The 27,146-nt window shown below is 41.5% G+C and overlaps 3 protein-coding genes and 3 non-coding genes across 7 annotated transcripts; all 6 read left to right on the forward strand.

Moving 5' to 3' along the window:
- The first annotated feature begins 5,128 nt into the window (after positions 1-5,128).
- kars1 (lysyl-tRNA synthetase 1) lies at positions 5,129-16,133 on the forward strand. Of its 2 annotated transcripts, XM_021586169.2 has the most exons (15): positions 5,147-5,275; positions 11,118-11,306; positions 11,486-11,627; positions 11,804-11,969; positions 12,076-12,169; positions 12,268-12,454; positions 12,611-12,736; positions 12,974-13,093; positions 13,180-13,342; positions 13,471-13,644; positions 13,750-13,835; positions 13,932-14,017; positions 14,195-14,321; positions 14,553-14,696; positions 15,634-16,133. In XM_021586169.2, the coding sequence occupies exons 2-15, from the start codon at positions 11,164-11,166 to the stop codon at positions 15,706-15,708; spliced, it is 1,833 nt and encodes a 610-aa protein (XP_021441844.2). In that variant the 5' UTR covers positions 5,147-5,275; positions 11,118-11,163; the 3' UTR covers positions 15,709-16,133. The 2 variants fall into 2 exon arrangements, with proteins under 2 accessions (XP_021441845.1, XP_021441844.2); XM_021586170.2 differs by lacking the exon at positions 11,118-11,306 and having other exon boundaries at positions 5,129-5,275.
- Positions 16,134-16,990: 857 nt separating this feature from the next.
- On the forward strand, positions 16,991-21,280 carry gcshb (glycine cleavage system protein H (aminomethyl carrier), b). Its single transcript, XM_036963469.1, has 5 exons — positions 16,991-17,475; positions 19,128-19,207; positions 19,576-19,639; positions 19,735-19,866; positions 20,184-21,280. Exons 1-5 carry the CDS (start codon positions 17,325-17,327, stop codon positions 20,279-20,281), a joined length of 525 nt encoding a protein of 174 aa, XP_036819364.1. The 5' UTR covers positions 16,991-17,324; the 3' UTR covers positions 20,282-21,280.
- Positions 21,281-22,424: 1,144 nt separating this feature from the next.
- Positions 22,425-25,542, forward strand: rpl13 (ribosomal protein L13). The gene is made up of 6 exons (XM_021586171.2): positions 22,425-22,552; positions 23,033-23,150; positions 23,410-23,551; positions 24,035-24,208; positions 24,842-24,898; positions 25,336-25,542. Exons 2-6 carry the CDS (start codon positions 23,047-23,049, stop codon positions 25,492-25,494), a joined length of 636 nt encoding a protein of 211 aa, XP_021441846.1. The 5' UTR covers positions 22,425-22,552; positions 23,033-23,046; the 3' UTR covers positions 25,495-25,542.
- LOC118944580 lies at positions 23,717-23,795 on the forward strand. Its single transcript, XR_005039932.1, has one exon. It is a non-coding gene; the product is annotated as a small nucleolar RNA MBII-202 (small nucleolar RNA).
- On the forward strand, positions 24,436-24,515 carry LOC118944579. The gene has a single exon (XR_005039931.1). It is a non-coding gene; the product is annotated as a small nucleolar RNA MBII-202 (small nucleolar RNA).
- LOC118944581 lies at positions 25,086-25,170 on the forward strand. The gene has a single exon (XR_005039933.1). It is a non-coding gene; the product is annotated as a small nucleolar RNA MBII-202 (small nucleolar RNA).
- Positions 25,543-27,146: the final 1,604 nt, after the last annotated feature.

A 27,146-nucleotide genomic window follows, 5' to 3' on the forward strand; every position in this document is an offset into this window, starting at 1 on the left:
ACCAGATAGGAGGGACGATGTAAATGATGCGTTGAATGCACCATGGCAGAGGTGAAAAGGGCAAGGCTGGGTTATCTTCACCTGGGAAAGATGAGGTGTGCTATGTTATGTTTGCCCATCTTAGTGATGTACAACATCCTGATTGGTGTTGTACAACAGAGTGTGGGAGGAGGGGAACCTCCAGGCAGCTGGAAGGAGGCAGTAGTGGTACCAATCCAGAAGCCCGGGAAAGACCCAGTGAGGCCAACAAGCTATCGGCCAATAACTTTAACATCACGTGTGAAAGATTATGGAACGTATGATTACGGCGAGGCTAACTTACTTCCTGGAGAGCAAGGGGCTAGTATCGCCACATCAGAGTGGGTTCAGGAAGGGCCCGGGGAACTATGGACCCAGTGCTCTGCTTAGAATCAGAGGTCAGGAAGGATCAGGTGAACAAGGAGACTGTTGTAGCTGTCTTTTTTGATGTGGAGAAGGTGTATGATGTGGAAGGAGGGGTTGTTAATCAAGCATGATATTATGGGGGTAGGAGGAAGAATGTACAACTGGATAAAGGATTTTCTGTTTGGAAGGTCTATACAGGGGATGGTGGGGAAGTCTATCAAATCAAATCCAATTTTAATTGGTCACATACACATATTTAGCAGATGTTATTGCGGGTGTAGCGAAATGCTTGTGTTCTTAGCTCCAACAGTTCAGTAGTATCTAACAATTCACAACAATACACACAGTACACACAATACATCTAAAAACAAAAGGATGGAATTAAGAAATATATCATTATTAGGATGAGCAATGTCATTGACTAAAATACAGTAAAATACAGTATATACATATGAAATGAGTAAAGCAGTATGTAAACATAATTAAACTGACTAGTGTTCCATTATTAAAGTGACCAGTGATTCCATGTCTATGTACATGGGGCAGCAGCCTCTAAAGTGTGGGGTTGAGTAACCGAGTGGTAGCCGGCTAGTAATGGCTATTTAACAGTCCGATGGCCTTGAGATAGAAGCAGTTTTTCAGTCTCTCCTTCCCAGCTTTGATCCACCTGTACTGACCTCGTCTTCTGGATGATAGCGGGGTGAAAATGCTGTGGCTCGTGTGTTTGATGTCCTTGATGATCTTTTTGGCCTTCCTGTGACATCAGGTGCTGTAGGTGTCCTGGAAAGCAGGCAGTGTTGCCCCGGTGATGGATTGGGAAGATTGCACCACCCTCTGGAGAGCCCTGCGGTTGCGGGCAGTGCAGTTGCCGTACCAGGCGGTGATACAGTCCGACAGGATGCTTTCAATTGTGAATCTGTAAACGTTTATGAGGGTCTTAGGGGCCAAGCCAAATGTATTCAGCCTCCTGAGGTTGAAGAGGCCCTGTTGATCTTTCTTCACCACACTGTCTGTGTGGGTGGACCATTTCAGGTTGCCAGTGATGTGTACTCCAAGGACCTTCTCCACTGCGGTCTCATCGATGTGGATAGGGCCGTGCACCCTCTGCTGTCTACTGAAGTCCATGATCAGCTTCTTCATTTTGTTGACATTGAGTGAGGTTATTTTCCTGGCACCCCTCCGCCAGGGTCCTCAACTCCCCCCTGTAGCCTGTCTCGTCACTGTTGATAATCAGGCCTACTACTGTTGTATCGTCTGCAAACTTTATGATTGAGTTGGAGGTGTGAGTGGTCACGCAGTCAAGGGTGAACAGGGAGTACAGGAGGGGACTGAGCATGCACCCTTGTTGGGGCCCTGTGTTGAAGATCAGCGTAGTGGAGATGATGTTTCCTACATTCACCACCTGGGGGTGGCCCGTCAGAAAGTCCAGGACCCAGTTGCATAGGGCGGGGGTCAGACCCAGGGCCCAAGCTTGATGGGTACTATGGTGTTGAAGGCTGAGCTATGAACAGCATTCTTACATAGGTATTCCTCTTGTTCAAATGGGAAGGACAAGGCAGCTAGCTACATGGTGGATAATGGTACACCGCAGGGGAGCGTAATTAGGCCTTTGTTGTTTTCATTCACGATCAATGATGTACTCTCAGGTATGGCCAGATATTGGGAGGTTGTTATTTGCAGATGATGGCGCCTTATGGAAGAGGGGAAGAAATGTGCCATACAGTACATAGTCAGGAAGGTACAGGAGGCAATTGATGAGGTAGAGCGGTGGGCATTAATGTGAGGAGTCAGGTTTTCTGTAGAGAAAACTCAGTGTTCTTTACCAGGAGGAAAGTGGGTGATGAGGTATGCTTGAGGTTACAGTATATTCGAGAAACTTGGTGACGGTGGGGGCCTTCAGGTTCCTTGGGGTATACTTTGACACTAGACTGACCTGGGCAGAACACAGAGAGAGAGTGGTGGGAAAGTGTAAGAAGGTGCTAAATGTGATGGGCTGTCTGATGGTGAAGAAGTGGGGGGCGTTCCTCATTGAGGACCATGTACTGTATGTTGCATTGATCTGATCTGTAATAGACTATGGCAGTATAGCATATGGTTCGGCAGTCCGGACCTCATTGGAAAGTCTAGATGTCATAGAGGGGCAAGGAATATGGAGTGGGGCGTTTCGGACCTCCCAAGTGTCTGCACTACAGGTGGAGATGGAGGACATGCCATTGCAGATTAGGAGACAGCAGCTGAATTATTGGGTCAACCTACAGGGACATGGGCTGTCTTATCCTGCGAAAGGGATTTTACAGGTATGCTGGGAACATGAGCGAGGACAGAACACAAGCTTTGGGTGGGTGGGTAATATTCAGGCGAGGGAGATGTTTGGAAGGGAGTTTAGTACAACGGTAGCTATTTCTGTAAACCCTGCAAATCAAATCAAATCAAATGTTATTTGTCACATACACATGGTTAGCAGATGTTAATGCGAGTGTAGCGAAATGCTTGTGCTTCTAGTTCCGACAATGCAGTAATAACCAACAAGTAATCTAGCTAACAATTCCAAAACTACTACCTTATAGACACAAGTGTAAGGGGATAAAGAATATGTACATAAATATATATGAATTAGTGATGGTACAGAGCAGCATAGGCAAGATACAGTAGATGGTATTGAGTACAGTATATACATATGAGATGAGTATGTAAACAAAGTGGCATAGTTAAAGTGGCTAGTGATACATGTATTACATAAAGATGCAGTAGATGATATAGAGTACAGTATATACGTATACATATGAGATGAAAATGTAGGGTATGTAAACATTATATTAGGTAGCATTGTTTAAAGTGGCTAGTGATATATTTTACATCATTTCCCATCAATTCCCATTATTAAATGGCTACTCCCGCATGGCTACTCCCGCCTCCAGTAGTTGACCTAGAAGTATTGGAGAGACTAGGGAAAGATAGGGAGGGTGTTGATCCATCTGATTTGTTAAAGAGACATCTGGATACTGTGTATCAAGATTTTGTGGCCATTTACACAGATGGTTCAAAAGATCCAAGGACAGACACACTGGGTCAGCATTTGTAGTGCAGGAATGTGGGGTGGCACTCAGGAAACGTATTACAGATCATCTGGCTCTATATACGGTAGAGCTGATGGCCATATTGCTGGCCTTGCAGGTGGGTTGAAGAAGTCAAGCCAGACAGAGGAGCTATTTGCTCCGATTCATGTGCAATGTTGATGAGTCTTCAATCCTCCAGACAATACCTGCTTTATGATGTACTACAAGCCCATTGCAGGATTAGATAAATGGGTATGCAAATAAGATTTACTTGGGTTCCAGTCCATGTTGGGGTGGAGGGGAAAGAGACAGTTGATGTACTGGCTAAAGAAGCACTTTGTTCAGGGATGTTGATGTTGGAGTTTCAATGAGCAAGGCAGAGGCAAATCCCCTGATATGGACAGTGATGATGCAGAGATGGCAGGAGCAGTGGAATAGAGATTCTAAGAGCAGGCATTTATTGCAAGTACAGAAGAAAGTCGGGGAGGGGAGGAAGGCAGGAATGGACAAAAGAGAGGAGGCTATTTTTAGATTAAGGCTGGGACACAGCCAGTTGAATAAGACTTTACATTTGGTAGGAAAACCTCCAACAGGAAAGTGTGATTATTGCCAGGAGATAATCGTGGACTACAGGAAAAGAAGGGCCGAGCACGCCCCCATTTTCATTGACGGGGCTGTAGTGGAGCAGGTTGAGAGTTCCTTGGTGTGCACATCTTCAACAAACTATCATGGCCCAAACACACCAGGACAGTCGTGAAGAGGGCATGACAACACCTATTCCCCATCAGGAGACTGAAAATATTTGGCATGGGTCCTCAGATCCTCAAAATGTTCTACAGCTGCACTGGTATGGCAACTGCTCGGCCTCCGACTGCAAGGCGCCACAGAGGGTAGTGTGTACGACCCAGTACATCACTGGGGCCAAGCTTCCTGCCATCCAGGCAGAGGAAGGCCCTAAAAATTGCCAAAGACTCCAGCCAGCCTAGTCATAGACTGTTCTCTCTGCCGTCGCATGGAAAGCGGAAACGGAGCGCCAAGTCTAGGTCCAAGAGGCTTCTTTACAGCTTCTACTCCCAAGCCATAAGACTCCTGAACGGCTAATCAAATGGCTACCAAGACTTTTTGCATTGATCCCCCCCCCCCCCCCGCCCCCTTTTTTTACTCTGCTGCTACTTGCTGTTTATTATCTATGCATAGTCACTTTACCTACATGTACCTACATGTACATATTACCTCAATTACCTCGACTAACCTGTATCCCCGCACATTGACTCAGTATCGGTACCCCCTGTATATAGCGTAGTTATTGTTATTTTATTGTTACTTTTATTTATTTTACTTTAGTTAATTTAGTAAATATTTTTCTTAAAACTGCAGTCTTTTAATTAAAACTGCATTGTTGGTTCAGGGCTTGTAAGTAAGCATTTTAATGGTAAGGTCTACCTACACCTGTTGTATTCAGCTCATGTGACAAATACATTTGTATTTGATTTTGAAACAGAGATAGTGGAGCATGTATTGATACAGTGTGGGCAGTATGAGAGGGAAAGAGAGAGGCTGATATCTAGTATGAGGGAGAAGGGAATACAGGAAATTAGTTTAAAGAGTATACTGAGTAGAACGTCATTAGATACAGTCTCAAATGTTTTGTAATATTTTTTAATGAGAAACGTGGCTGGCAGGTAGAATTTAGTTTCTCCCTGGCCCACTGTCCAATACAGTAGGTGGCGGTAATGCACCATAACGTTGGATGCCAACGCCCGACAAAGCCTAGCAAAGGAGAAAAATAAGATGGCAGACGTTACCGAGGTGGATGCAGAGAAACTCAGCAAAAAGTAAGCCATTGTCGATTCACTCTTTTTTTGGACAGCATTTATGAAGACGTTTGCAACACTTTGATGGTGTGTGTGGATCACATCCTTGTTATTAAACGATAAAAGTAGTAGGATATTGTTGCACCAGTTCGGATAAAGCACGATGGAAAAACAAGTTTACCATAGCGAATGTGCATACAAATTCCAATGGTCCATTCGGTTCAAGTTGCATATCGCGCGTGCTGCTTGTAGTCCTTTAATGTGCACGCATTCATGCTTATCATCCTATTCTGTGCGTAGATGACTACAAAACCCATATTGCATCGTACAAATTACCCATGGTTATTTGCTGATTTGAAGTTTCTTGTTTTCATGTAGGTTTATGAACAAAACCACGTTTTAGCTAAAGTAGTGTTAGCCTTTTTAGCTTTACCGTAATGAGTTGCTTGCCAAATTAAGCAACCTTTCAAGTGATACTGGTGTGCTATTTATGTGGGGAAACACTGAAATCGTCAGCTTTATGCATCCAAGCGAATTATCCTATAATCCCACTTCTGCAATGGGATGGCTTGCTAGCTAGTGGATTTAGCTAGCTAAATTACTTCTAGGCTACATGGTCTGACTAATCAGCTCAGAATGATAGTGAAAATGTTCTTCCTACTCAGTGGAAAAATTACCCAATTGTCATACTTGAGTAAAAGTAAAGTTATCTTAATATAAAATGAGTCAAGTGAAAGTTAGAGTAAAATATTCCTTGTGTAAAAGTCTAAGTATTTGGTTTTTATTATACTTAATTCTCAAAAGTAAAAAAAAAATAAAATGTATTACTTATATTAGGCAAAAACAGACACTACGATTTTTTAATTTTTTTTAACACTGACTAGACAGGGCATATCTGAAATAGTGAGAACGGGTTTATCAAAAAAAATCACAGTACGTTTTTGGACTCATTCAGCAGTTCTAACCTGATTCAATTGGAAATTAATGTTAAGTTATTCCTAAAACAAATTGAAAATGATGCTGTTGCTGCTTCCTGACTTCACCCACCGTTCAGGTCATACTGATATGCTATTTATGTGTTGACAAGAACTTTTGATAAACTCTGTTTTGACATTGAGCCATTTAAGTGTCCAAATCAATATGCAGACACATTTTGTGATATATTAAACACTCATAGCGATTTAAAGGGGAAATCAGATTGTATGCGCTGTTGAAACCAACACAAAAAAGAACAGAAACTGGAAATATTGTTTACATCACTGGCTTAAAGGACAACCTGTTGAAGACAGCCAGCTACATTTGGAAGTGATGCATTTTTGACCCACCACCTCAATTCGGTCTTATGTAGCAACATTTGAAATAGTGTTTTTTACATTGGATGAAAATACAGACTACAAAATAGTATATCATACACTGGTTAACTTGTAACCCCACTTTTGGGGTTACAAGTTAATGTCCCTTGAATGTTTTGGTAGACCTACTGGAGAGCTCTTCTTTCTCTATATCCATTCAGCGTAGTTCCCACCCTCTTAAGCCCTAGCCACATCAATCTCTTTAAGGATACACATGTGAGTTGAATGTACAGTTGAAGTCGGAAGTTTACATACACTTAGGTTGGAGTCATTAAAACTAGTTTTCACTCCACTCCACAAATTTCTTGTTAACAAACTATAGTTTTGGCAAGTTGGTTAGGACATCTACTTTGTGCATGACACAAGTAATTTTTCCAAGAATTGTTTACAGGTTATTTCACTTATAATTCACTGTATCACAATTCCAGTTCGTCAGAAGTTTACATACACTAAGTTGACTGTGCCTTTAATTTTAAACAGCTTGGAAAATTCCAGAAAATGATGTCATGGCTTTAGAAGCTTCTGATAGGCTAATTGACATAATTTGAGTCAATTGGAGGTGTACCTGTGGATGTATTTCAAGGTCTACCTTCAAACGCAGTGCCTCTTTGCTTGACATCATGGGAAAATGAAAAGAAATCAGCCAAGACCTCAAAAAATAAATGATAGACCTCCATAAGTCTGGTTCATCTTTGGGAGCAATTTCCAAATGCCACGTTCATCTGTACAAACAATAGTACGCAAGTATAAACACCATGGGACCACGCAGCCATCATACCGCTCAGGAAGGAGATGTGTTCTGTCTCTTAGAGATGAACGTACTTTGGTGTGAAAAGTGCAAATCAATCTCAGAACAACAGCAAAGGACCTTGTGAAGATGCTGGAGGAAACAGGTACAAAAGTATCTATATCCACAGTAAAACAAGTCCTATATCGACATAACCTGAAAGGCCGCTCAGCAAGGAAGAAGCCACTGCTCCAGAACCACCATAAAAAAGCCAGACTACGGTTTGCAACTGCACATGGGGACGAAGATTGTACTTTTTGGAGAAATGTCCTCTGGTCTGATGAAACAAAAATAGAACTGCTTGGCCATAATGACAATCATTATGTTTGGAGGGAAAAGGGGGATGCTTGCAAGCTGAAGAATACCATCCCAACCGTGAAGCACGGGGTGGCAGCATCATGCTGTGGGGGTGCTTTGCTGTAGGAGGGACTGGTGCACTTTACAAAATAGATGGCATCATGAGGTAGGAAAATTATGTGGATATATTGAAGCAACATCTCAAGACATCAGTCAGGAAGTTAAAGCTTGGTTGCAAACTTCCAAAGTTGTGGCAAAATGGCTTAAGGGCAACAAAGTCAAGGTATTGGAGTGGCCATCACAAAGCCCTGACCTCAATCCTATAGAAAATGTGTGGGCAGAACTGAAAAAGCGTGTGCGAGCAAGGAGACCTACAAACCTGACTGCTACACCAGCTCTGTCAGGAGGAATGGGCCAAAATTTATTTTGGCCCATTTTGGGAAGCTTGCGGAAGGCTACCCAAAACGTTTGACCCAAGTTAAACAATTTAAAAGTAAAGCTACCAAATACTAATTGAGTGTATGTAAACTTCTGACCCACTGGGAATATGATGAAAGAAATAAAAGCTGAAATATCACTCTCTACTATTATTCTGACATTTCACATTCTGAAAATAAAGTGGTGATCCTAACTGACCTAAGACAGGGAATTTTTACTAGGATTAAATGTCAGGAATTGTGAAACTGAGTTTAAATGTATTTGGCTAAGGTGTATGTAAACTTCTGACTTCAACTGTACTTCATTATCAAAAGTCAATGAAAATGCTTAACTTTTTTTGACACTCAAACGTGATTAGACAGGACAAAGCTGTTTTCACGATGTCAGGTATATCATCAAAATAAATCAATCACAGCACTGACTCAGTCAGCAGTTTCTCCCTGATTTAATTAGAATATTATTGGAAATTAATGTTATGTTCCATTGTTATTCCTAAAACATAAGTTGAAAATAGTTATCGACTTCAAAATCGTGTATCATACACTGCAGTTGAGGAACAATGGGTAAGTAATTCTGCTTTGAAAGTAAAACTTGTATCACTACTTTTGAGAAAATGGCCATTGAATGTTTAGGTACACCTACTGGAGAGCTCATTGTCTACACCCATTCAGCATAGTTCACATCGTCCTTGAGCCCATCTCTTTAAGGATTCACATGTGAGGCCATGTGCTAAACAGAGTGAGTAGTTTAATAAACAAACAAAGATTTCAATACTAAAAGTGGTGAAAGTAGTTGCAAAAATAATGAAATACAATAGATGGTTGTAATCATCCCCAGACACACCTGGCTAACTTGATGGGTCGTGTAATCATCTGACGAAGTAGTCTTTTGTTTAGATATAAAGGGTAGCTAGCTAAATAATGAACCATAATATCAACCCTTACAGTACAAACAGATTGATGTACTGAACAGCTCATGTTATAGACAGAAGCATGCTACATTACAGACCAATCCAAACTCATCTCTCGGTATGACCAGCCCCATCCATTATTTCAGCCAACCATGGTCAGCGGGAAGGTTCCTGCCTTTTTCCTTGGCTAAACCAACTAGGCTCAGAATTTAACAATATGATTCATATTTACAGATGGCATACAAGTTTGTTATTAAGGCACATGAAAGTATTTATTTAGCAAGCTAAAAGCATGGTGCCTAACGTTAGGTAGCTAGCTAGCCAGCTAAGGAGGATGTCATTGGATGAGTGACTGACCTTTTTCCCCATATTGTTTTTGGTGGTTACAACTAGAGATACAGGTGTCATTTGTTCAGCTAGCAATAAATGTGAATCGCGTTGCTGGCTATCTAGTTAACTATGCTGAACTTGAACAACTATTATCCAGTTTGCATATCTCTTGCATTTCTAAATTCACTCTGGCTATCTACTCCGATTTCAGAGCACTCTCGTCTTAATGTGCCAGAGCGCAGAATAACTGATGAATTGTTGCCACTAGCGCAGTTAGTCACTAACGCTCTAAATAACATGTAAACAGCCTAACCAGCTCCGCTAGAGCGAGTAAAATGGTCAAGAGTGAGGTGGCCATTTGACTTGGTGCTTGACTGCCATTGTGAGGAACGCTCGGATCAACCCTACTCCTCAACCACAGCGTCCAGTGTATTGTGTGTGTGGCTCTGAATACTTGGAGAGCAAAACACTCTGAATTTACGAACGGACAATCTGACAATGCGCTGAATTCACAAACGACCCAGAGCACGCTGACACACTGAAGGTAATTTACCAACGCACCCTTAGTTGTCAATCAAATGTATTTGGCATCGATCAACTGTGCGTGCCGGAAAGTTCCCATTCAGTTGTCAAACGTGGGTTGGGGACAAGCATGCATTGCCAGGCAATGGTTTAAGAGTGTTCATCTAATCTCGCTCTAGATAGCATTAGTTGTTGATCTTGCTGTTGTTGATGTGCATAACTAGGGGAGAGGGAGCCTACCTTTTCATGGTTGATTGATCAATAGGACTCCCATGATATTTAAATATTTGTGGAAATCTATTCAGGTGTATTTTGTGGCTTTTGGCGAATGCTTTCTAATGATCTAAAATCACGTCGTTGCTACTGCCTGTAAACACAGTCCAGTTCAAATCGAATGATAGGAGGCATGTGTGGCATAAAGGCCTACTGTTGGCTTTGATTGGTTATTCTGCGCTAGTCTGCGTAGACTCCGGTCCTGGGTGAGACAGATGTTTTTTTGTTGTAAATTATTTACTGCAGTATCTATTATTTTTCCAAACGCATGGCCACTTTCCCACTCTACATTGTGATAGTTTTCAAATGTTGTTCCCAATTATTCTATGAATTTATTAAGATGTGGAAATGACCATATCTAACTGGTCATATTGTCAGAAAATGTTTTTTAAAAAGTAATGTTGCTAAAACGCTGTCAGTTCCCTATTCAAATGACACACAGAATATGATAATTTTTATATCACTGGTTAGAAGAGAATTTAGTCATTCTGTAAATTCTGGAATTTCGGATGGAGATTATGGGAGGTTGGCGAAACGGAAAAGAAGCAAATCAGTTGCTTTGTTATTTAACTTAACCGAATCACGACCTGAAATACATTGACACGGGTTGGTTGTTCATTTTGAACGATAGTTTGACTCTTAAATCTGTGTTTTGGTGTGAGGCCAGGGACTTTTATAGAGAGACACCCCCGATATATATCAGGGCCATATGAAAATGACGGCAGAGTTTTCGAACTGCAAAGTCCTGCGACTTTTACTCCATTGTAGTGGAGTAAAAGTAGTCAAAAAATATTTAAACTACTTATGTAGTACTTTAAAGTGTTTCTACTTACTTTACACCAGTGTTACTAAACCCATTTACACTGAACAAAAATATAAACGCAACATGTGAAGTGTTGTTCCCATGTTTCAAATTCACAGAAATAAGTTGGCTGTGTGTGTGTCTCTCTCCAGGTCTGGTCATTGACTGGTGTAGCACAGTAGGTCAGCCTGCATCACCATGCTGACTCTGGTGGTCAGGACTGCCAGGCACCAGGTGTGTCAAGCCTTTGGGGTCAGGGCTCAGGGGGTAAAGTTCGCTCTCCCCAGCACAGTGTCAGTCCCAGCTCTAATTCAGGGGAATCGCTGTCGAGGTGACAAAAGGTTGGTGGCTTTTCCGTTCAGTGAGAAAAACAACTAACCTTTTGTCATGAATGATTCCCTTTTTAGGAATTACTTGTATGGCTTTATAAAGTAGTCTCCCGAGTAGTCCTCAACCTCGATGCTGAGTCCACTAGATACCCTGATGTTACCCTCTGTGTCTGTGTTGTTGTTGTTGTCAGTGAGCTGAAGAGGCGAATGAAAGCTGAGAAGAAGGCATCTGAGAAGGAAGCCAAAGTCAAAGAGCAGGTTGAGCAGAAGCAGACCAATGACCAGGCAGTTCAGAATGCATACGGGGCAGATGAGGAGACCCTGGACCCTAACGTGAGTTATATGGATGTTTATGATCGTCCTTCCCTCCCTCTTGTGATTTTCTTCAGAACATTTGACTGCTGATCTTAGTAGAAGATTACAAATATATATTTCTCAAAAATAGGGCTGCAGTAATTGAGCTCTTGTACATTTGCACTAACCTCACTTTATGTTGTTTATTCCAATAGCAATACTTTAAGATCCGCAGTCAAGCCATCCAGGCTCTGAAGGGCACAGCAGAGGACCCATACCCTCACAAGTACAATGTAGATCTGTCGCTCACAGGGTTCATTGAGAAATACAACCACCTACAGCCTGGAGACCAGCTAACAGACATTGTCCTCAATGTATCAGGTACTGACAACAACTGTTTTCAAATATTGTGATTTGAAATAATATGATGTTGTCATTTGATGGTCAATCTGTATTTTTGACATGTGTGAAACTCTGTTGTTGGCAGGTCGTGTTCATGCCAAGAGAGAGTCCGGGGCCAAGTTAATCTTCTATGACTTGCGAGGGGAAGGCGTCAAGCTGCAAGTTATGGCCACCAACAGGTACAGTACATGGTCCTTCCCAGAACTACACTACTCATGTGAGCTCATAACTCCCACATGTATCTTTTCTAACCCTGTCTGTCAATCTTTCCTGTCAGGGGCTACAAGTCTGAGGAGGAGTTTGTACGCATCAACAACAAGCTGCGGCGTGGTGACATCATCGGTGTTCGTGGTAATCCAGGGAAGACCAAAAAGGGCGAGTTGAGCATAATTCCCATAGAGATGACCCTGCTTTCACCTTGCTTGCACATGCTGCCCCACCTCCACTTTGGTCTCAAGGACAAGGTGAGCACCTTCACAATCCTGTAGTGGACATACAGAAAGCATGTCAGGCCTTCGTATGAATGAGAGCTGATACAGGACACCTTTAATTCATGTAACCTGCAGAATAATTGACAATTTCTTGGGATCTTCACACTTTCTCTAACCCATTGCCTCCAGGAAACACGATTTCGCCAGCGATACCTGGATCTGATTCTCAATGACTATGTGAGGCAGAAGTTTGTAACACGTGCCAAGATCATCACTTACCTCCGCAGCTTCCTGGATGGGCTGGGATTCCTGGAGGTGAGGGAAATAGCCACTAGGGGGCACTTTTGTTTAAAAAAAATTATAAATTATGGTTTGTCAGGAAAATTACATTGGAGTGTGGAGGAGTTCGGGTTAAGAGTTCAAGAGGGGTAAACCTCTCTTCTCTTTGATGTGGAAAGTCATTTTAAAGGTTTCTTTTTCACAAACAGGATTTTGGTGATAGATGGAGATAGGTAACTGAGACTTTAAAACCACAACACACGTTTCTTACAGATTGAGACGCCCATGATGAACCTGATTCCTGGTGGGGCCGTGGCCAAACCCTTTGTGACCTACCATAATGACCTAGACATGAACCTTTACATGAGGATCGCTCCTGAGCTCTACCACAAGGTAACATGTCCTCCGAGGAAGGACCAATAACACATGAAAAAACACTTTCAACTCAATGCTCATATTTACTTGTCTTCTTTCCCCAGATGCTTGTGGTTGGGGGGATTGACAGAGTGTATGAGATTGGACGGCAGTTCAGAAACGAAGGCATTGACCTCACCCACAATCCAGAGTTCACCACCTGCGAATTCTATATGGCCTATGCAGATTACCATGACTTGATGGATATCACAGAGAAGCTTCTCTCGGGTGAATGAAGGGGGTGTTTCTGCTTGATCATTCTGGAATGTCAATATATAATGTTACTCACAGTGACATGTAGGTATGTAGCTGCTAGGTTCCATAACTAACTGGTCTACTCTCTCTCTTCCCATCAGGGATGGTCAAGCACATCACTGGAGAGTACAAAGTGAAGTATCATCCAGAGGGTCCAGAGGGCCCGACCTATGAGATCGACTTCACTCCTCCCTTCAGGAGGGTCAGCATGACGCACGACCTGGAGAAGGAGATGGGCGTCAAGTTCCCAGCTGCTGACACCTACGACAGTGACGGTAAGAGAATGAATGGCGGTCAGTACAGTGCCACAGCTATACCTCTATATATTTATATAATTTCCTAGGTTGTCTTACTGACCTGTCCCTCTCCACCCACCCCAGACACACGTAAATTCTTTGATGAACTGTGTGCCCAGAAAGGAGTGGAGTGCCCTCCTCCTAGAACCACTGCCCGCCTCCTTGACAAGGTACCTTTTCTAATTTACATCAGGAAACCCTCCTCCTATACCCCTTCCGTGTTGTTGACATCACAACTAAACTGAAGTTGGTGTTTATTCCTGCAGTTGGTGGGAGATTTCCTGGAAGTCACGTGTATCAACCCCACGTTCATCTGTGACCACCCACAGATCATGAGCCCCCTGGCCAAATGGTGAGCTCTTCCTATCCATATTACACTCATTTAAAAACAAGCAACAATGCTCTTATTCACATTCCAATGGACTGCAGGTTAACATTTGAAATAAGAGTCAACATAGGTCTTGCAGTGCCCCCTGCTTGTCAATGCTGATGTCTCTAGCTATGCTCTCCTTGATCTCTCCCCATACAGGCACCGGTCAGAGAAAGGCCTGACGGAGCGTTTTGAGCTGTTTGTATTGAAGAAGGAGATTTGTAATGCCTACACTGAGTTGAACGACCCTATCAGACAGAGGGAGCTCTTTGAGCAACAGGCTAAGGTCAGTGTGCCTGGGCGAGTCGGCTGAGTAATGCTAGAAACAATGTAGTAGTTGGGGCCACTGAACTGACACATTTCCCAAAGATTCTTGCCTTACGTCAACTTAGTTACCATTGGTGCTTCATTTTCTTTGTGATATTTTCCTGTTTGAGTCACCACTCTGTAAATCTTGATGAGCTACTTTGTTTTGGTTTTTCATCTATCTTCTGTGTGTATTTTTGTGTTTTATTAGGCCAAGGCAGAGGGTGATGACGAAAGCATGTCCATTGATGAGACTTTCTGCACGGCACTAGAGTATGGCCTGCCACCAACTGCTGGCTGGGGCATGGGCCTTGACCGTCTTACCATGTTCCTCACAGACTCCAACAACATCAAGGTACAGTCAATACATACAGACAGAGGTCCATATAGATCCTGTGCAATCTCTAAAGCACTGTAGGCCTTAATGCTCAAATCAATGTAGTTTTTCAAATCTGTTTTGGAATACTGAGTGTTCAAACCGGAATTTACAAGTGACCAAATCGGGGGGGGAAGTTTGATGTTGTTCAGGTGGCAGTCATTTGCGGACATGGCTATGCTAGTTGTCATAGTAATGACTGGTGTGTGCGCAGTGGTGTAGGCTGATTGGTGGTGGTGCTTGTGCTTCCTATCACTCAGAAGTTATGTAGCAGCTAAGATGACGACAATGTCTGCCATGGATGTTTCCCAGTTGCTTTAAATGTTCAAAGTCATAGTGTAAGAACACTTATAAAGGCTCAAAGGATAAGATGATCCACCTTTCAAAAGGAGTCCTTTTTGGCTAGCCACAGCAGTCCGCTAGCTAGGTAGCTGTTCAGCTTTCTAGAACATCCAGTCATTTGTTTGTAAACCATTAACAAGCTCGTTAGCTACCACGTGTTCTTATCACATTGTCAACCGAGTAGCTAGCAAGCAACAAGATATGCCAAATAAGTCTAAAAAACAATAAATCAGATTTGACTGTTCAGACACAAGTTGAATGGCCAGTAATCAGATTTGTATCTGACTTCCATTGTAGCACATGGAACCAGATATTTCAAGCCTTGATTCCATGTGCTTTTTGGCTGTTCAGACTGCAGGAAAAGTAATAGATTTGAATCAGAAATGCAAAAGAATTTGCATGTGAGTCGCTTCAAACTGCCAATGTGAACAAGGCTTTAGGCATGCATGTTTATTATTATGCAGTAGGGGACACTGTTTTGATGCTTGTTTACACATGCAATACACTACAAACTTGAATGCACTTCAGCAGGACTCTGTCTGTGAAACCACCTGATGTTAATTCTGTTTCACAGGAGGTGCTGTTCTTCCCAGCCATGAAGCCTGATGACAACAAGACAGCCCCTCTCACAGAGGGCACCTCTGTGTAGTATTGTGACCTCGCCTGCTGGCAGATCTCTGCAGGGGTTGGCATGGTGATGAAGCCTGGGGAAATAATCAGATTGGTCTGTTGGTCTGGTCTCACTGTGTCCCGGTGGCATTGACTGTTTTCCATTTTATCATATGGTTTGAATCTTGCAATCTGCATTATTAAGGGAAATAAGTTACTTAAATTATTTTTCCACCATTACATTAAACATTAAATTGTATGCTCTTATTACCTTGTGCTTTGTCTCTATCCCTTCTTCCCTCATTAGTGTGGTGGACATCCAAGCCCAATGTAATGTCAGTGAATGAGGGTTTCTGGACATGTTTGTTGTGTTATTGTATGCTATACAGTCCAACTACTAAACAAAAAATTATGTTCACTCACAACTGCCATTGGCACAAAAAATAAAATTTGACTAAAATGTGATTCTGTATTCCCATGATTGAGTTACATGTCAAAGTATGTGTCTGCAGCTGATATACTGTAATAGTAGGCCTAGGTTACTGGTCTGTTCCTTAGCCATGGTCTTCATTACGTACATGTTCATACATTTTTGGATAAACCAGGGGTGTAGTCATTCAGCCGAATCTGTTGCCAAACGCAACGGAGGAACGTACCAGAATTTGTCTAATAGAAACTGTTTGGCAGAATGACCACCTATTCTGTTACAAAATGTTTTTTATTTTTTCCAAACAGAAAACATTTAGAAACAAACTAGAGTTTCTATTGGACAAATTCAGGTAGCACAATCCCTGTTTCCTTCTGTTTGTTAAATGGTAAACGGTTTCTGTTGCAAGGCGTAATGAATACACCCCTAGTGACTGAATATTTGACGACCAATGTGCACCCCACCCCTGAATTTAAGTTGATAAAAATATCTAACAACATAATATATGGGTTGTTATGGATTATGATCAGCTATAACGGGGCGGTCATTTTGGACCGGGAACACAGAATAAATTAACATGAAACGAACACAACAGGAGTGTTAATGAAAGCAACACTATGTTCTAGGAACTGTTGCCCAATCTCAACAGTTGTGTACTACAGTACAATGGAAAACGGACACAAAAGAAACAGTGACGGGTTTAGGGCTGTAATATTCATGGAGGAAAAACTATTTAGAGTCATAACCTACCAAGCATAATGAGAATGATCGCGTTCAGATGTTGCATGTATCAACCAATGGTTGAGTGCGACGGCACAGATTGACAGATTGTTATTACGTATGTGATTAGCTGACAGTTAAAATGCATTTCCAGGCAGTGTAAAATAGGATTTTTTTTCAGCATGTCTGGGCAGAGGAACGCGCCCAAAACCTTATGATTAGTTCCACAATGCCATAAAGATGCAGAGTAGACAGACCAATAGACAGAAGAAAATCTAACACTGCCAACTATGCGGAAAACAACTATTATATTCCGAAATATTCTGTTGCGCATTTATTACGCCTTGAGAGTATCCATATAAGGAAAAGCCTTATCGGCAAATACGGTCCAACTTCCAGAAAGTCCTGAAGAAAATCAGCTTCTATTTAATATCGAGAGCGCGCAAATGGTGATTGTGCGCGTTCCACTCAGTCAATTGCATGTGTAATCATTTCGGCCGACACTGAAGATGGCGATGAGAGTAGCGTTCCGGTGCCTTTCTGCAAACTTTTCCACAGTACTGGTTCAGCTTTCTCGACCTGTACAGATATCCGCAAATCGGCTCTTATGGAAGGCAAACACCGCACGGACACTGAGCACTGCCTCGCGACTGTCCACAGGTAACAATTTGTTACAATGTTGCCCAAATTGGCACTCTCAGTGTTGCATGCTAGATTTATCAACATCACAATTGATTTACGGGTCTGTGGCTACACATTCCAGTCGCAGAGGGGGAATAATCTCACGCTGTTTTGGTGACTTTCCCACGGTACATTTCAACACGTCAGAGCGAGCATGAACGATTTTTATTTTATGATCAGCATATCCAGTTTTGTAAGCAGTTTAGAACGAATGCACTGCTAAGAAAGTTTGGTCGATGGAACAAATAAAAAGTAGCCTAATGCTGGCCGTTACGTGGTCTAAAAGTAAACTATTCTCTCGTTATTTCCAGACAGAAATCAAGTGATTTGTTTTCATGAAATTCCAATGGAATTTTGGGATTCCCTGACCAGCCTGTCGAACAACGCTCCCCGCGATAGGTTGGTTTAACCGTAGCATTTTGAATGATATGGTCGCTTTCCATAAACTGCTATCTGGGATGTCCCCAAAGGTAGCCAGGTCGATTAAAGCTTTCATTTTCTTAGGCTACACTGTAAAACATTATTTATCAGAGGTTTAACTTGACCTTGCAACGATTTGCTGGGTCTGCTATCCACGGTCTTAAAAAAACATTAGGCTTCTTAGGCACTCACACCCACTGTCTCGTGCCCCAATGTAATGGATAATTACTAACAGCAAGTCACGCACGAGTTTGGACATGGGCTGGTCAGGAGTAAAACGTTTGATCATCTATATTTAGCATATTTACTACATGTGGTCTGCAAATGGCAAATACATGTGTGTTGTTTTAGTCTAAATGATATTGAAGATCTCCATTAAGGTAAGGCTCTCCCCTGAGTCTATCAGACAAGCCAGCCATGCCCCAGCATCATGCACAGTTCACAATCTGGTTCAAACCTGTATTTTTTTCCTGCATGATCTGATGCTAGCATTGAACACTGAGGCATTTCATTCCTCTCCAGCATATCGGGAAAGATTGACAGCGTTTTACATAAACCATATTTTAATGTTTCTTGCTCAAAATCTGGATTACATATCTGTCCAAAATAATATTAAATATTACTAGGTAATTTAATAGAAGGAACAGCCTACATAGCAGATTAGAGGAAGGATTTATTTTTTTTACTTCAACCAATAGAGAACTGTTAAATGTGTGTGCTCCCTCCCACCACTCTTACTGTGTACAGTAATAGCTGGAGAATGCTGGTACATTGTATGAGCAATTGACATCACAATGGTGATAGTAATACAATTCACATCTTGTTTGACATTACAGGGCTGAATGTGGGTCAGTACATTAATGGTATCTTTTGCCATCATGCAGTATTGTAAATTAGGTTTCTAGTTTTGCACAATACTTTTTGGCTCTGGTCCATAGTACATTAGTGTCCTTTGGACGGTCAGTATCAAGGGCAATGTTTGGGATGGGTACTTAGTGAAGTTACACCCCCCCCCCCCCCCCCCCCCCCCTCTAGAGTTTGGAAACCCTAAGTTGATTGTGTACTCATAGAACACAGAAAACTTGGCATTTTTCGTTTTTCAAGATTATGGCTGTGTCAACTAGTCAGTGTAGTGTACTAATACTTTATTAGTCTGCTGTTTTTCTATGCACATGCATTCCATTATCTGACGTGAATGTCTATTTTTACAGCCCTCAAATTCACAGACAAGCATGAGTGGGTACGAGTAGAGGGCGGAGTTGGTACAGTTGGCATCAGCAATTTTGCTCAGGTAGGTGGTTTGGTTGATACTTTAATCAATGATTTAGTGTGCTGCTGTTTCTAAATTACTGATAATCTGACATTTATTGGTCTACATAATGCCTGTATTGTCTTGAGAGATTTATTTTGGGACTTTGCACCTTGTCCTGCAATACAAAGACATATACAATTTTACATATGTATGACTATTGATTACTTGTATTATGCCTGACTTAAAATTTGAGGGCCAATCTGATATTTGTGCAATAACTTTCATTGGCCTTATTTTATGCTTCATGAAATCAGTTACACATAAGAATTCTTCCCAGACTTTCCTCAAGGTATACTTAACATATGAATATCTGCTAAAATGTTAGAATTTGTGTCCCTCCATTGTAGGAAGCATTAGGTGATGTGGTGTATTGTGGACTCCCTGAGGTGGGGCAAAAACTTGAACAAATGGGTGAGATTTTTATTCAGGTTTAAGTTTCCTCCCACAAGTAAATGAGCTTTGTTGCCAGTAAGGAGGGTCATGCATGTCCTTTGCTTGTGTTTCAGAGGAGTTTGGTGCTTTGGAAAGTGTGAAGGCTGCTAGTGAGTTGTACTCTCCTCTGACTGGAGAGGTAACTGAAATCAACACCGAGCTGGCAGACAACCCTGGACTAGTGAATAAATCCTGCTACGAAGGGGGTGAGTATCAAGACAGTGACATGACAAATCAGTTGATATGTATGTTTGACATTTTAGTAATTTAGCAGACGCTCTTATCCAGAGCAACTTAGATGAGCAAATTAGGGTTGTCTTGCTCAAGGACACATCGACAGATTTTTCACCTATTCAGATTGGGGTTTCGAACCAGCGACCTTTCGGTTACTGGCACAACGCTCTTAACCGCAAGGGTACCTGCCTCCTTATGTGATTTTTGTTGGTGAATAATCATTCAACACACTATTAAACCCCCTCTCCTGACAGTGTTACTGATGGTTGCTCTGCTCTTTGACTTCCAGGCTGGCTAATTAAGATGACTATTGACAACCCTGCAGAACTTGATGGCCTCATGGACGATGGCTCCTACGAGAAATTGATCAAATCCCTTGATGAGTAGACTGCTTGACTCTCCATGTTTTTTAAATGTTCTTTTTAATGATGACTACAGGTCTTTCACACTAATCCTATCTGGACTGGCTGTAAAATCTCAGCTCAAATGGTATTATGTAAAGTAGCCCTATTTATTTTGCCTGTAATTGTTTCATCACCAACATAACCAAAATGTTAATTAACAATGCTCATCTAGGTGCTTATTGCTGATGAAACCACAAGACAACCTGAAGGGTTTGTTCCCATGTCCTGTTGGCACAACGATAAATCCTGTTGGCACAATAATCAAGGATTTATTATTTCAGGTTAGTTTGCTTAGTTTGGACTAAAAGAAAATACAGACAAGTGGCAACAGGTTGGAAATGAGAAGTCAGCGTACAATACAGCATACAATCCATTTTTTTTTTTTTTCATTGACTTTTATATTCCATCTGGTGGGAAGGATGGAATACAGTACTATTCACTTCCATAAACCACCTTAAGTCATTAGCTAATAGTCAAAACTTAATTTGGTGTCTGGCAATGCAAGACTAGTCAAAACTTTGGCTGGCAGCCTGGCACTTCCAAAGACTCCCACACTTGTAGATTCACATTATTCAGCAAGATAACCTTTAGAACAAAAGACTACAGCACAAATGAAGCAAGAATCAATTGTATTTGGGATATTTTCGTATTTTGAGGTAACATCTGGAATATGTGGGATATATTGCATTTTTTGTTACACTGTTTATACACCGCCTGCATTTATATACTGGATGGTGGCATAGCTCACTAATGTCTACTGCTATACATATTCTTAGTATATATTTTTGGTGTAGCCCTATATATGCATAGATTTCATTTGGATTAGTGATTTGTCCTGACATTCATGATCTTGTTTTTGATTATTTGTGTACTTGTTTGACACGTTTGCTGCATTGTTAGGAGCTAGGAAGCCAAGCATTTTGCTGCACCTGCTATAACCTCTGCTAAACTGTATGTGACCAATAAAATTTGATTTGATATACTGCTGCTGTATTTTCCAACCCAAGTGATTCAAGCTAATGGTAACTGAACGTTACACTCCAGTGATATTAACACATTTAATATAACCACACAGTAGCACTGATTTATTAACATATAATCAGCACAGTCAGTTAATGGAACAGTAGTATATATTGTTAATGGCTAGTTTCCCATTCTGTGAAGGGTGTGTGTGGACCTATTCCTAGAAATGACCCTGCTTTGAACTAGACCTTTTTGTTCTGATGCCTAATGTGAAAAACCAGGGGATAGAGAAGCACTGCTGAAACAAACATGCTGATGATACTGGCCGCTTTTCGTTGCTAACATTGACTTTTGCCCTTAGATCAAGATAGAGATGAGGTGCAGGGGAGGGTTTGGTCAATGATTAATGGCAAAAGTGGGCACAGAATCAGTGTAGCAGAGAAACAGCAAATCTTTGACTATTATTTTTAACCTTTAACTATGAAGGGGAATGGGGCTTAAATACTTTACAGAAGAATACCATTTGGCTGTCGGACAGAGAAGATCCTCTCGGGATGGTCCTGTCTTGACGCAATGAGCAGAGTGACGATGTTGCTGTTAATGTGCACTTTAAAAAAGTGTGTGCTGCATATCTTTACTGTGATTTCAAGAAAGTATTAGGGTTTAATATTCATTATCATTACAATGAGAATGGAAAATTGGGGGATACTCTGAAAAATAGGCTGTGTGAAACAGGTCCATAAGTGAACCGTGTGTAACTTTATTGTGGGGCTGCAGTGACCCATTGTGGTGTACCTACAAAAATACATCAGCAATAAATCAGATTCGAGTGTACGACCATTAGTTATTGAACAAAGCATCTTTCATGCATGCATACTGGTTGTTTCAATATGTGTTGTATTGGGGCTTGATTATGGTATGAAAAGCACAGCAAATTAATCATAGTGGGCAGAGCCAAGCAAGAGCTAGCAAGATCATATTGGCGTGTTCTAGCATGTTTTTGCATATTACCATTAAGGAACGTCTACTCTCTACTCTGCCAAAACCAAGAAGATTTGATATACTAACAAAAAGCGTACAAAAAGCTAATTCGATCTGAATGGATTCTGAACAAGATATATATATTTTTTAAATCGAAGATTATGATTGAATCTGTTTTAATACAACTCTTCACACGTGAATTGTAGTACATCCGTTTGACGAACCATTGCGTCTACCATTGGGTGCCATATCCCACAATGCACAGTTTTAGAACTTCCTTTTTCCTTTCAGCCATTTTCCGCCTCAGACGGTATGTGAAAATAAGCTCACTGTCTTTCAAACGAAATCGCTCTTAATCCTCCAATATATCAAAATGTATGTTACTTTTATGCATTTATTGCCAACGTGTATGATGTTGTCGTTCAGAATATATGACTATTGATGAGTTAGTTGAGATAAAGACAAAGCAAAATCGGTTGACTGCTAAACCTTTCTGGGTTGCAGACGCATGTATGTCTGTGTTGTCAGTGACGTTACAACTGTTTCATTGTCACCAACCTGTCGGTAATGATATAGATTATCGACAATTAACTCCAATGATTACGGAGCCATTAACACAGTAAAATATACGTCTGTTTGTGTTGAAATCAATTGCTGCATCCCCAGTTAGCCTGGACGTGATGGCTAGCTAACTGGCTAGCATTTAGCATTCATTTTTTTCCTCCGCTGGATGGGCTGAACTTATTGCTAAACATGATTAGCTTCTACATGTGTTAATTTCCTGTTTCAGGGAAGTAGGCAACCATGGCACCCAGCCGGAATGGCATGCTTTTGAACCCACACTTCCACAAAGACTGGCAGACGAGGGTGCGCACCTGGTTCAACCAGCCCGCAAGGAAGACTCGCAGGTAGGCCTTGATTAGTTACATTGGTTTTAAGTAAAGTATAATGGTTGGATAAATGTTAACTTTTGGTTGAACTGTCTTACGTTTCAAACGTCTGCTGTATGCAAACCTACCAGCTATTAACTAGCATGTTTATGTGATATACCTAGTTGGTTAACTAGCTGTATGGAATTATGACTGTGGTGTAGTTTTGTTGTGTGCATGACATGTATGTATGTATGTGATGGAGGTCTATGTGATGAACAGACTCCTAATTTTTCAGGCGAAAGGCACGTCAGATCAAGGCTCGTCGTATTGCCCCACGTCCTGTGGCCGGACCCCTCCGGCCTCAAGTCAGGTGTCCCACCATCAGGTATCACACCAAGGTGCGCGCTGGACGTGGCTTCACCCTGGAGGAGCTCAAGGTAAGAGGAATATTAACAGTACATTTACTTTGTGAATAATAACCTCCAGGTTTAGGCAGTGTTAGTACATTATGTACATTAAGACTGAACAGCCTGAAAGAAAGGTGTCAGTTTATTGAATATATTTTTGCTTGCAGACTACTATAACCTTTTACAGCAGTCAAGTGATGACAAATCTCCGGAATCTCTGTACCTCCTTGATGATTCAACTTGAACCTATTTGCTGATGTCTGCTTGTTTCAATGCGTGCTGTGCATATGAAAACTTAAAGCTGGTCAATTGATTCATAACATGTGGCTCAAGCCAGTTATTAACCTAACCCATTTATGTTTGACAGGCTTTTTTGTCTGAATGTAGCAATCTACTTGTATTGAGTTATGTGCAAGCCTTCACACTCCTAAAAGTATGGGCATGGCTAGCAACTAAATGCCCAACAGTCCTCAAATATTTGGTTCACTGCTTTGCATGTGCTTTGTACTCTAGGCTGCCGGTATCCACAAGAAGACAGCCCGCACCATTGGCATCTCTGTTGACTCCCGCCGTCGCAACAGGTCATCGGAGTCCCTGCAGGCCAATGTACAGCGCCTGAAAGAGTACCGCTCCAAGCTCATCCTCTTCCCCAGGAAGGCCTCCGCACCCAAGAAGGGAGACAGCACTGTAAGTGTCAGTCATAGAACGTTGGGTTGAGTGTTTATAAACATATGGGACACGCATAACCATATTGTCAAAGTGATTGCTTCATTTGAGGCTCAGATTATAAATATTTGCGTTGGAAGATTTCATCAGTCATGCGTAACATTGCTGTTAAACGTGATTTCAGAAAATTAGCTTATGATTGAAATAAAGAAACCTGGGTTGTGAGCAGCTCTGGGCCAGCAGTCAAGTGATGACAAAATCTCCGGAATCTCTGTACTACCTTGATGATTACATTTGAACCTATTATCTGATGACTGCCGGTTTCATGTGTCCAGTGCCCATTCTGTAGTTTCTGAAACGACCTGTTAGCAAGGAAGTTTTGGGAGTTAAGCTGTAGAAATTGGGCTTCAAACTGGTCTGTGGAGGTTTTGAAATGTTTTACTGCATTTTGTGCAGAGCAACATTGATCTGCATGGTTATCTGGACTTTGTTTACATGCTCCGTTGTAGATTTAGTGTCAGTTGGTGTGCAATTAAATGTTTGAAATCTCTTCTCTTCACCCCAGTAGCATTTTAGATTGACTGCACTGTCTTGAATGTGCACTTGGTAGATGTTACTTTTCCTGCGAGCATTAAAACCTTTCCCTTTCTCCAGGAGGAGGAACTGAAGATGGCCACGCAGCTCTCTGGCGCTGTCATGCCCATCAAGAATGTACGTATCACACATTCATATCACTTGATTCACCCAAAAAAAGGAAGTTCATGTTCTTTAAGACAAACTTAACGCTGATTAGGGTTATTGAATATAAATGGGATGACCAGGTCATAATTTAAATATTTGGAGGATGTATCTAGAGTCTATGTATTGAACATATGTTCGAGCTCTTTCAGCAGTCAAGTGATGACAAATTCTCCGGAATCTCTGTATTACCTTGATGATTCTCTTTGAACCTATTATCTGATGACTGCCAGATTGTGCTGGGCCTTAACTTACAGAAGTGGACATACAAATAATTAAATCATTGAGTAATAACATAGTCCCTAATCCATTCATTGTATTTGACTTTCTCTGACTGAAATGCCCTACTCTTAATGAGTATATATTTACATCAACATTGTTGTAATTGGGCTCTTCTCCCTCTGCTGCAGGTGCACAAGAAGGAGAAGGCCAGGGTGATTTCTGAGGATGAAAAGAACTTCAAGGCTTTCGCCAGCCTGCGTATGGCTCGTGCCAATGCTCGTCTCTTCGGCATCCGTGCCAAGAGGGCAAAGGAGGCGGAAGCTGAGAGTATTGACAAGAAGAAATAACCGTTAGTTTCTATGGAACTTTCAAAAATAAAAACTTGTATAACTTCACTGGTCATTTTTCAATTTGAAGGGTCATGTTTGTTACCATCTCATCTTGTAATGTTAATTTTTTATTGCAGTTGTGGATACATTTCTGTTCAATGGTGTTAAACACTCAACTTTGGTACATTTAAAAAATATTTTTTCATGCGTTAGTATTTCAATTCACATTTGATGGGTTATAGAAATACAGGCATCAATGGTGTTTACTGTGTTGCCCAAGAGACAAATGGATGGAATACATCTTGCCCAGTCACTACCAGCTGTACTACATTGAAAATCCCTCACCCTGGCATTTACTAATTGTATGTGGAAACCAGTCTCTTGAGTGTAAAGTACACACTATGGAAGTGTCTTTTTGAGTCATCAGCGTGTCAAATGTAGCACAATGGTCCTCAAGGCCAAAAATGTATAAGTAAATTCATCCACAAACTATAATTTATCTTATTTACTGCTCTTCATTAATTTCATAAACCCATTCAAACGGTTAACGGATGTAAAGCAGAAGTGTTTGCTTTCAAATGGTTTTTGTTTAGCATACTTGGAATTCCTAAATATTAAATGGCTTCTTTCACAAAGCAGGAAATCTACAAAATCTCAATAGAATGTGGCACCCAGGGCGTGTCAATTCCGTCTCCGAAACATACGGCTCACGTTAGTTTTGAGTTAGTTGTGGTTTTGAGTTGTGTAGTCAAAGAATCAATGGAAAGGTTGGTTGTGGAATTCCTAGATTCCCATCCTAGCCCTAAGATTTCCAGTTTGGTATTTATAGGGGTGTAAAATGCAACATGCAACAATTTTAAGATTTTACTGAGTTACAGTTCATATGAGGAAATCAGTCAAATTTAAATCAATTCATTAGGCCTGTATCTATTTATTCCACATTACTGGGAATAGAGATGGTTCTGTTGTTCAGATACCTAAAAAAAAAAGTCAGATCTCGTGTGACCATTTGCCTCATGCAGCATGACACATCTCCTTTGCGTAGATTTGATTGTGGAATGTTGTACCACTCTTCAATGGCTGTGAAATTGGTGGGAATGGGAACACGCTGTCATACATGTTGATCCAGAGCATCCCAAACATGCTCAATGGGTGCCATGTCTGGTGAGTATGCAGGCCATGGAAGAACTGGGAGATTTTCAGCTTCCAGGAATTGTGTACAGATACTTGTGTATTGGGGCCGTGCATTATGCTGAAACATGAGGTGATGGTGGCGGATGAATGGCTCGACAATGAACCTCGGGATCTCATGGTATCTCTGCATTCAAATTGCCATCGATAAAATCCATTGTGTTTGTTGTCCATAGCTTATGCTTGCCCATACCATAACCCCACCGCCATCGTGGGACACTATTCATGACATTGACATCAGCAAACCGCTCGCCCACATGACACCATACATGCAGTTTGCCATCTGCCCAGTACAGTTGAAACCAGGATTCATCCATGAAGAGCAGACTTCTCCAGCATGCCAGTGGCCATTGAAAGTGAGCATTTGCCTACTAAAGTTGGCTATGACGCCGAACTGCAGTCAGCTGAAGACCCTGGTGAGGACAACGAGCACACAGATTAACTTCCCTGAGACGGATTCTGACAAGTTGTGCAGAAAT

This window comes from Oncorhynchus mykiss, chromosome 26 (genome assembly GCF_013265735.2).
Source record: "Oncorhynchus mykiss isolate Arlee chromosome 26, USDA_OmykA_1.1, whole genome shotgun sequence".
In the NCBI taxonomy this organism is placed as follows: domain Eukaryota; kingdom Metazoa; phylum Chordata; class Actinopteri; order Salmoniformes; family Salmonidae; genus Oncorhynchus; species Oncorhynchus mykiss.